This window comes from Abramis brama, assembly GCF_963993115.1.
Source record: "Abramis brama genome assembly, chromosome: 15".
Lineage (NCBI taxonomy): Eukaryota > Metazoa > Chordata > Actinopteri > Cypriniformes > Leuciscidae > Abramis > Abramis brama.
The window spans coordinates 21,985,123-21,996,397 of NC_139977.1; the positions used below are offsets into that span (position 1 = coordinate 21,985,123).

The window sequence follows — 11,275 nt, forward strand, 5'->3', positions numbered from 1 at the left end:
TATTTTAGCTTAGTTTTGCAAACAAATCACAAAAAGGAATATGATGCATTTCATATTTCACAAGACAAAAGATCATCTTCCAATGTTTGTTTAACCATGTTTGTGTCCATCAATAACAAAGTACAGTGGAAATTTTTCATGTATTAATGCAATATCAGATACATTTACAGGATTTTAACTTAGCTCTGTTTTAAATGTCCCTAACAAAAAAAACAAAAAAAAATGTGAAAAAAGTTTGATACTGCTTTGCGAATATATATTAACCCCAATTCCAAAAGCATAACATTTTAAAGTTACAGTAATCTGAACAAACAACAGTATATATGCTGGAAATCTTTAGGTTCTTAAAAAGGTGTGCTGTGAAAGGTGTTCTTAAAGAGGTGTTGCTTTTTCAGTATGCTATTGATCCAGGAGATATGTCTTTTGGAGAGAAATGTGTACACAGTTGGTTTATTGGGATTACCGCATCCTCTCGACCCTGATACCAATCCAACTATGTTTTTCTTACATTCCAGAGGTCCACCGGAATCTCCCTGAAAAAGAAAAAAAGGTTATTGTTCCTTCAGACAGGTAAAGGGATGATTTCAAAGAACCTGCAACAGCCATAAATCAAAGACAACAATATGACATACCCAACAGGTGCCTTTCTTTTCCTGCTCGTTTCTTGCACACATCATGTCTTTGGTGATCACAAGATCGTTCTTGTAGAAGCGGTTACACTGATTTCTGTCCACAACTGTCACCTCTAACTTTTGCAGTATATCAGAAGGCTTCTGGACATTCAAATCAGTAGTTCCCCAACCTCTCACAACACATTTTGTTCCATTTTTAACATCTTTTAACTTTGTAGGGATTTTTTGGGGCTTTGCTTTCACTTTTTTGTCTAGCTGCAGAAGAAAAATCAATACTCAAATGCATACTGTGATAAACATCATACGGTCATCGTGTCTAAACAACAACCACTTACAATTCATCCTTACCTTAATCAGCATGATGTCATCTTCTCTTTTCCTTTCATTGAATGTTTTAGGTTTTTCATAACTGAGGATGCCAACACGCTGAGAGCCTTTACTCAGAGTACTCAGAGACAGAGATCCTATGAGAACTGTCACAGATGAAATGGGTTTTCTGAAATAGAAAACTGACTTAGATGTGCATAGGTGCAGATACTTTACAGTGAGAACCTTAAACTAAGAAACTGAGGGATGCTGGCTGGATTAGCATACAAAACTGGGGTATGTGTCCTGGTCAAGTGAATTAGCAAATTTTGATATATATATATATATATATATATATATATATATATATATATATATATATATATATATATATAGCCATAGACATATCTCATGGGGACTACCATCATTCCGACATCAGTCACCCCTGGCAACACATAGAGCAGCTGACTCAATGCAGAGCAGCTGAATCAACGCACACACCTGATGGCCATCGACCAACTCATCACTGGGGCCATATAAACACCAGTGAAGAAAGACCAGTTTAGTTTTTGATCTCCCACTAATGTCTGTTTACCCTTTTTTCTTGATAGAGAGCCTTGATATAACGCTCTGCTGGTCAAGCTAACTCTCTTTACTATGTACTAACATTTATATTAATCATTTGATATGCACTTATTGTGCTTATTCCTGCTTTTACATTTACTTAGGTTTAAAAAAAATAATAACTGTGACTGGTCAAATGTCCCTAATATTTTTTTTTAAGAGCAAATACATTTTTTAAAAGAATTGTATTTCTCCGGCTTTCCGATTGTGTTAGTCTGCTAGAAGAAAGTCATATACACCTAGGATGGCTTGAGGGTGAGTAAATCATGGGGTAACGTTCTATCCCTTTAAGAGTTTGTATGCACAGATAATTTTGATGGTCACTTTTGAACATTCTGTTGACTATAAGTAACTTTGCAACTACATGTCAACTAACTCTCATTAGAATTAGACAGTCTACTTAATATCTAACTCTTTATGATGGTCCCAGACATTCTACTAACTATAAGTAACTTTGCCAACTACATGTCAAACTATTCTAACCCTAACCCTACCAGTTTACTAACACTCCAATGAGAGTTAGTAGATATGTAGGCGCAACATTACTTCGAGTCAACAGAATGTGTTAAAGAGACCATGCATCAAAATAAAGTAAAACTGTTCCCCCCTGTTAAACCTGGATTTATTATGGTGTCTATTTACTATGTGGGTATTTAATTGGTAAACTCTAAGTTATTTATTTTAGATTTTTTCTATTGAAACAAAGAGAATTTTTCTGAAATAAATATTTATATTGTTTAAAGAAGTCACGTCTCTATCTTTCAGTCCAAAAATGAATCGCCAGGGTCCTACATATTATTGTGACCATTTTGTACATACTTATTTGGTATCGGTACTTATTTTTCCTGGGTGGAATATCCCCTAGTTTGGCTCTTTTAATTCGTAGTACCCCAGCCAAAGGTTACACCTGCATTTAATTACAGCTGTAATTAATTTCTTATTTCCTTATACTTATTAACTCACCCTTAAACCTAACCATATCATGAAACCTGTCCCTAATCCTGTATCCAACCTCAATAGCAGCAAAAGTGTTTTGAAATACAACAGGAACACAATAAGTACATTGTACCTAACATTTTTTTGTACAAGTACAAGTGTTCTTAAAGTGTGACCAAATACAGGTAGATCAATAAATAAAAAAATTAAAACGATAAATATAAATAAATAAACATTCTTTAAATAATAATTGTATCTTTAATTTGGACAATTATTTTATTATAAAAATGAGGGAAAACAGAAAGATTATATTAAGCTTCACAGATTTTGCAAGTTCATTATATTCTCAAAGTGGTTGCCTTACTCTTCGCAATTTGCTGCAGTTAAAACCCATTGGTTTTGAATGAGGATTCCCCCACACACATGGGTCTTCTCCTTCTGAATGGACACCATCCACGGCTGAAGTTTTTTGACATCTTTGCCCCCAATTATGGACACCTTAGAGCAAGCTGGAATGGAGATTTTAAATGCATTTACAGATTTAACAAAAACCAACAGATGATTTTAATTTGTAAACTTTCTAATCAAACTCTGTGACAGACAAATAACCATTACCTGCCACTTTGAAAAAGGTGAACGCCAGGAAGTGATACACAATCAAATATCTGCAAACATCCATCTTGCCGACCGTTCTCTCAGCCAAAAGTCAATGTGTTGCCTCAGACATCCAACAATGTCAAGTGTGAGAGCAATGAGGAAATAACTGTTTTTCAATGCACAGTTTGGTTGCTTTGTGGTCAGAGCAGAATCAAAAGGTGTGTATATGTGGGAGTGTTTGTATGCATTGTGATACATCTGTTTTTGCAATTTTAACAAATTGACATTTAGTTAATCTCTGTTTGAAGAATCAAAAACCAACAGAAAAATGCACTTATTGAACAATACCTTATAATCTACTGTCATAACACTTTCTGTGAATGCTGTTACATGAGAGAGCAGAACTTAAAAAAATAAAAGTGCTTTAAAGCTAAGAGCGAGTTGTAAAAGCTCTTTAAAGAGAGTCAAGCTCTGACTGTAAATAAAAATAAAAAACAGAAAATAATTTGAACCCATACCCTATAGTATTTACATTGTCAGAAAGGCCTTTACAAAACTCTATGGGACAATCAATGAACAGCAACTGTTTGGATCCCTAAAGACTTATTTAGTAAGGTATTGTATTTTACAAACTATAACACAAGCTCGTATTTTCTGCATTAATCAATGCTGTAGATCAAACGTAAGAGTCCAACTATGGCACCATTTCGAGTAAACAGATACAGTATTTTTACATTCTTTTTACATTCCTCCCCTATTAAAATAAGTCTGAGAGGGGCTCTTTGTGACATGAGTTCAGACATGAGGCTTGAAAGTAAAAGTCTCATCAGGGTACATGTAGTCCTCACTGAAAGATTGATGTGAAGCTAAAATGACTAACGTTTTTTCACACCTTTATAAGCAAAGCAGAAGCTTCAAAGTAAAACACACGGCTGCAGTCTCCTGATGCACCAACCTTATAGAAGTGTGAATCACAGCTGGAGATTCAAATGAAGACCCAGAGGTTTTTATTTAACCTCATGTCAAGGGGACAATATAACAGATCTTGGGAGGGAAAATGAAACTGTTTTATAAAATGAGTTAGGCTACTACTTGCAAATGAGAATATTTTAACTTGACTTTTACAAATACAGAGGAAAAACTGATGTTGTGAAGAATTTCAAGAAGACTGAAACAGAAACAAACTGTGCTGTGGTTAACTATCATTGATGTTCACATAATATCATAATGCAATAATATAGATTATAATACAGAATATGGAGGAAGAAAAAACAATAGGCTACATAACTCCTGAAGTGGAACTTTGGGAAATTTAAGCTTTTTTTCTAGCACAGGAAACAAAGCACATATTTTCATGTTTTTTAAATGTTGTGGTCTTGGGAACAAACACACACTGGTACATTCTTCTAGACGATGCTGCCCAGATGTGCGACCATTTATGAACACCTTTTGAACATCTGATGAGGATCACAATAAAGAGCAAAATATGCATCAAAATACCACCATGACAAACAAAAAGACCATGGAAAAGAATTTGAGGTTTACATTTTCCCATTTTCTTTTTTCATGTAAGCTGTATTTGGGTTGCACTAAAAAGATTTGAAATCAAACTACAGATTGTTAGACTGCAATAAATTATTTTAGAAAATACAAGAATTTTTTTTATTATTATTGTACAAAAAAAAGAGTAAATTTCAGTTAATTCAGTTGATGTGTGACATTACACAGACATGTAAACATCAATAAATTTTAGTTAGAGTTTATCATTATTTCTTATGATTTCCATTGGTGCTGGTTACGTGTCCACTGGTTACGCAGTTGTAGTAAATATGTCAGTTATGATGAATCTCATTGCTTTCCCCCATCATGAATAATATATTGCACACATATGCAAATCAGTATTTTTATATGCATGCCAAAAATTCAAGTACATGCACCACTCCTACATTGATTACAGTTTAGAATTAAAAATGACTTATACTGTAATGAGAGAGGGTAAGACAACAACATTGAAAGATAAATGAGGTCATCGGTAACTACACACTCAGCTTGGATTGCGTTTAAATAAACTCATCTCTCAGAGTGAATCTTCTCTAAAACGAGTTCAAGTACATGCTTGATAATTCAAGTTCTCTGACCAGGAGGGGGTAGTACTGTTCTGTTATAACTACCACTCAATTTCACTCAAACCTTCTGGCATCCTCTCCCCGCTCATCATTCTGCTAAGAGCAGATTTGAAGAAGGTCTTTCATCATACGCTTTCAACGAAAGACCTTTGAATGCTATCCACTTTAAGCTCAAACCTGGCAGTGAGCACAGGTAGGGGAGACCGGGGACAGTTGCAACATGGGGATGGTTGCAAACATGTCATTTTTCTCCAATCAGAAACAAGCTAGAGTGATGACACTCATACTGCACATGCACAGTTAGACCCTCCCCCCACTAAAAAGACAGTAGACATATTCAACATCTGCTGCTGCATTTATTGAACAAAACTTGTTTTGTAAATTTTTTCATGAGATATATTTTTTGTCATACTGTCCAGACATTTTGTATGAATTAATCAAAACTTACTTAGTTTGAATTATTGTTTTGTTGACTTCTAAGTGACATGGTTAGCATGTGTCAAAGTCAGTGTCTAGCAGGTGTATGATGTTCTGTCATGGCTGATAGGGTTGGGGACAGTTGCAACAAGTTATAAATTGCATGTTTAATAAAAGTTTGTTGCATTGCAAATTGTTCAATTATTCCTGTCTGACACTGAAATATAGAGAGATTGAATAGCATCTGTAACTCCTGCACACTGAATCTATGTAGGCCTATGTTCTACACATAAAAAACAAAACAAAAAACTCAATAACTGTTATTTGATAAATATGACTAAATAAATAAATTATAGGCTACAATAATATTATTGAAATAAATAATACTATAATATTATAGTAGGCCTAAAACAGTTTTCAGAATTATATGCTCATTGAGACAAAAGGCTAAAATTAATTAGAGAAATTTAAGGTATTTTTAACGTGTTGCAATCGTCCCTGGGTCGGGGTCAGTTGCAACATCTGACTTCTTCCATTCAAATAAATACTGTGAACGATATGTCATATACAATCATCTTTAAATGGTATGGGTAATTAGCAGACAGATGCAAGTTTAATATATACAAATTTGGTTGGTCTAGACCAAATAGTCTCTGAGTAACTGAGAGAAATGCAAAAAGTGTTGCAACTGTCCCCAGTCTCCCCTACATAAGCACACAAAATATTCTGAATATATTGACAGGTGACTTGTGTCTCCACTTATACTGATTAAAGTCCTTACAATACAGCATCCACAGCAAAACAATTTTAGCAACCCAAGAAATATAGGCTGCTGCATAATTACACGAAGACTGTGTCTTTTTACATTATGTTTATGGTATGACATAAGAATTTCATATTAGCCAGTGAATCTATATTTTTACTGATTTCCATGGGGTTTAGCTACAAGCAAACACAACATTGCATTTAAATATTTTTAATATCTACATTTAAATAGGCTATCTAATATCTGTTGCACAAATTTTCAGATGCACTTTCAAACCTTGGCTGCATCCAAAATGGCATATTTCCCTACTAGGCCTATAGTAGGCGAAAAACAGTATTTGACAAAAGAAGTATGTCATAATTCACAGTACCCATAGTAGGCAGAAAGTGCTTACTAGTTATATAAGTTTTGTATAGAAATGAGCCATTGATTATTTGCCATCCATGCTCTCGCATTTGTTGTATGATCTATTTTTTTTTTCTTAATATGTCTATGATTGTTTTAAATGTTAATATGTAAAGGTGTTGTGGCTTTTCTACGGTGCATCATCTCTCTGATGACAAACAAATTATCTATCCATCAGAATACATTTCACCTCTTATGTAGTACATATGAATTTCATTCATACTACACACATTCATGCATAGAATGTGCTTTTTTGTAGTACTTATTCAAAATAATACCTACTCAATAGAGTATATTATTCCGGATGCAGCCCCAGTGTACACTTCTGTCCTGGACTTTGAATGAGATTTGTCCTGTGTCCTCACCAGTTGGTATCAATTAGTTTGAGACTTTAAATTATTTAGAGGAAGTGTCTGAATGTGTTTTAAATACAAAGAATATCATAAAGCAATGAGTTTACTTGATGCACTTTGGTGTTAATGTGAAATGTGTTCAATGTAATGAAAGAAAAGCAAGACAGAATCCATTATAATTAAACAAATCCGCAGTCATTAACTAGTGGAGTTTAGAAAATGTAATCATTAAATTGAGGATAAAATTTATTTTAGCTTAGTTTTGCAAACAAATCACAAAAAGGAAATGCATTCATATTTCACCAGACAATAGATCATCTTCCAATGTTTGTTTAACCATGTTTGTGTCCATCAATAACAAAGTACAGTGGAAATGTTTCATGTATTAATGCAATATCAGATACATTTACAGGATTTTAACTTAGCTCTGTTTTACTTGTTTAAAAAATAAAGAAAAATGTGAAAAAAAGTTTGATACTGCTTTGTGAATATTAACCCCAATTCCAAAAGCATAACATTTTGAAGTTACAGTAACCTGAACAAACAATAGTATACAGTATATGGTGGAAATCTTTAGGTTCTTAAAAAGTTGTGCTGTTGAGTTGCTTTTTCAGTATGCTTTTGATCCAGGAGATATGTCTTTTGGAGAGAAATGTGTACACAGTTGGTTTATTAACGCATCCTCTCGAAAATGATACCAATCCAACTATGTTTTTCTTACATTCCAGAGGTCCACCGAAATCTCCCTGAAAAAGAAAAAAAAGGTTATTTTTCCTTTAGACAGGAAAAGGGATGATTTCAAAGAGCCTGCAACAGCCATAAATCAAAGAAACAATATGACATACCGAACAGGGACCTATGTTTTCCCCCTCGTTTCTTGCACACATCATGTCTTCGGTGATCGCATCATTCTTGTAGTAGAAGCTACAATTTTTTCGGTCCACAACTGTCACCTCTAACTTTTGCAGTTTATCAGAAGGTTTCCGGGCATTAAAATGAGTAATTCCCCAACCTCTCACAACACATTTTGTTCCTTTTTTAACATCTTTTAACTTTGTAGGGATTTTTTTGGGCTTTGCTTTCACTGTTTTGTTTAGCTGCAAAAGAAAAATCAGTACTCAAATGCACACTGTGATAAACATCATACGGTCATCGTGTCTAAACAACAAACTCTTTCAATTCATCCTTACCTTAATCAGCATGATGTCATCTCGTCTAGTCTTTTTTAAGAATGTTTTAGGTTTTTCATAACTGAGGATGCCAACACGCTGAGAGCCTTTACTCAGAGTACTCAGAGACAGAGATCCTATGAGAACTGTCACAGATGAAATGGAATTTCTGAAATAGAAAACTGACTTAGATGTGCATAGGTGCAGATACTTTACAGTGAGAACCTTAAGGTTAAGAAATTGAGGGATGCTGGCTGGATTGGCATACAAAACTGGGGTATGTGTCCTGGTCAAGTTAATTAGCAAAAAAAAAAAACACATCAGTCGCTGCTGGCAACACACACAGAGCAGCTGACCAGCAATCAACGCACACACCTGACGGCCATCGACCAACTGATCACTGTGGCCATATAAACACCAGTGAAGCAAGACCAGTTGAGTTTTTTTTTATTTTTTTTATTTTTTAAATCCCCCCCACATTCACTAATGTCTGTTTACCCTTTTCTCTTACAGAGAGTGATTAATGAGAAGGAATCTGGAAGCCTTGATAGAACTCTCTGCTGGTCAAGCTAACTCCCTGCTGTCTGGCTGAAGTTTGCAGTCTTCACTCCACTTTCTCCAGCACTCTCACAACAGAAGCACAAGAGCACCAATATTCCTTCAATCCTCACTATTGCACAAGAAATAAAACACACCCTCTGGGTTTAACAACTTGTGTGTTTGGTTTCCTTTTCCCCCAAGCCCTGCTACAATATATATGCATGCATCAAATAAATGGTCCCACTTTACTATGTTTTTGTCTATGTACTATGTCTTTACTATGTACTATTATATTAATCATTTGATACAATGCACTTATTGTGCTTATTCCTGCTTTTACATTTACTTAGATTTAAAAAATAATAATAACTGTGACTGGTCAAATGTCCCTAATATTCCTTTTTTAAGAGCAAATACATTTTTTAAAAGAACTTTATTTCTCTGCCATTCTGATTGTGTTAGTCTGCTAGAAGAAAGTCAAGCTAACTCTTTATTGTGATGGTCCCAGACATTCTATTAACTATAAGTAACTTTGCAACTACATGTCAACTAACTCTCATTAGAATTAGACAGTCTACTTAATATCTAACTATTTATTATGATGGTCCCAGACATTCTATAAGTAACTTTGCAACTACATGTCAACCTATTCTAACCCTACCAGTTTACTAACACCCCAATGAGAGTTAGAAGACATGTAGGCGCAACATTACTTATAGTCAACAGAATGCGTTAAAGAGACCATGCATCAAAATAAAATAAAAACATTCCCTCCTGTTAAAGCTGGATTTATAATGGTGTCTATTTACTATGTGGGTATTTAATTGGTAAACTCTTAAGTGACTTATTTTAGATTTTTTTCTACTGGAACAAAGATGATTTTTGTGAAATAAATCTGTATATTGTTTTAAGAAGTCACGTCTCTATGTTTCAATCCAAAAATGAATTGGCAGGGTCTTTCATATTATTGTGACGATTTTGTACACACTCTTTTGGTATCGATACTTCTTTTTCCTGGGTGGTAATATCCCCTAGTTTGGCTCTTTTAATTTGTAGTACCCCAGCCAAAGGTTACACCTGTGTTTAATTACAGCTGCAATTCATTTCTTATTTCCTTACTTATTAACTCACCCTTAAACCTATATGAAACTTGTCCCTAATCCTGTATCCAACCTTAATAGCAGCAAAAGTGTTTTGAAATACAACAGGAACACAATAAGTACATTGTACCTAACATTTTTTTATGTAAGTGTATTTAAAGTGTGACCAACTAGATCAATAAATAAAAAAAATTACAAATTTAAAACGATAAATATAAATAAATAAACATTCTTTAAATAATAATTGTATCTTTAGTTTGGACAATTATTTTATTATAAATGAGAAAAAAAAGTAAGATTATATTAAGCTTCACATAGATTTTGCTAGTTCATTTGTATACTCAAAGTGGTTGCCTTACTCTTCGCAATGCGCTGCAGTTAAAACCCATTGGTTTTGAATGAGGATTCCCCCACACACATGGGTCTCGTCCTTCTGAATGGACACCATCCACGGCATAAGTTTTTTGACATCTTCGCCCCCAATTATGGACACCTCAGAGCAAGCTGGAATGGAGATTTTAAATGCATTTACAGATTTAACAAAAACCAACAGATGATTTTAATTTGTAAACTTTCTAATCAAACTCTGTGACAGACAAATAACCATTACCTGCCACTTTGAAAAAGGTGAACGCCAGGAAGTGATACACAATCAAATATCTGCAAACATCCATCTTGCCGACCGTTCTCTCAGCCAAAAGTCAATGTGTTGTCTCAGACATCCAACAATGTCAAGTGTGAGAGCAATGAGGAAATAACTGTTTTTCAATGCACAGTTTGGTTGCTTTGTGGTCAGAGCAGAATCAAAAGGTGTGTGCAATGTGATGCATCTGTTTTTGCAAATTTTAACAAGTTGACTTTTAGTTCATCTCTGTTTGAAGAATCCAAAACCAACAGAAAAAATGCACTTATTGAACAATACCTTATAATCTACTGTCATAACACTTTCTGTGAATGCTGTTACATGAGAGAGCAGAACTTAAAAAAATAAAAGTGCTTTAAAGCTAAGAGCGAGTTGTAAAAGCTCTTTAAAGAAAGTCAAGCTCTACCGACTGTAAATAAAAATAAAAAACAGAAAATAATTTGAACCCATACCCTATAGTATTTACATTGTCAGAAAGGCCTTTACAAAACTCTATGGGACAATCAATGAACAGCAACTGTTTGGATCCCTAAAGACTTATTTAGTAAGGTATTGTATTTTACAAACTATAACACAAGCTCGTATTTTCTGCATTAATCAATGCTGTAGATCAAACATAAGAGTTCAACTATGGCACCATTTCGAGTAAACAGATATAGTA

General features: G+C 34.3%; 1 protein-coding gene across 1 annotated transcript; it reads right to left on the reverse strand.

The window, feature by feature from the left end:
* Positions 1–72: 72 nt before the first annotated feature.
* Positions 73–10,734, reverse strand: LOC311097957 (transmembrane protease serine 9-like). The gene is made up of 10 exons (XM_084137967.1): positions 10,582–10,734; positions 10,331–10,475; positions 8,353–8,500; positions 8,008–8,259; positions 7,747–7,908; positions 3,114–3,192; positions 2,863–3,007; positions 981–1,128; positions 633–887; positions 73–533 (listed from the first exon to the last, which is right to left on the reverse strand). Exons 1-10 carry the CDS (start codon positions 10,643–10,645, stop codon positions 345–347), a joined length of 1,587 nt encoding a protein of 528 aa, XP_083994093.1. The 5' UTR covers positions 10,646–10,734; the 3' UTR covers positions 73–344.
* Positions 10,735–11,275: the final 541 nt, after the last annotated feature.

Bases quoted from the DNA above. Each gene is read 5' to 3' on its own strand.
- LOC311097957 (XM_084137967.1), bottom strand. From the start codon at position 10,645: ATGGATGTTTGCAGATATTTGATTGTGTATCACTTCCTGGCGTTCACC. The intron at 3,008-3,113 runs GTAATGGTTATT...TCTCCATTCCAG, and splicing joins CACCTTTTTCAAAGTGGCAG to CTTGCTCTAAGGTGTCCATA. The intron at 888-980 runs GTAAGGATGAAT...TTTCTTCTGCAG, and splicing joins ATGACATCATGCTGATTAAG to CTAGACAAAAAAGTGAAAGC.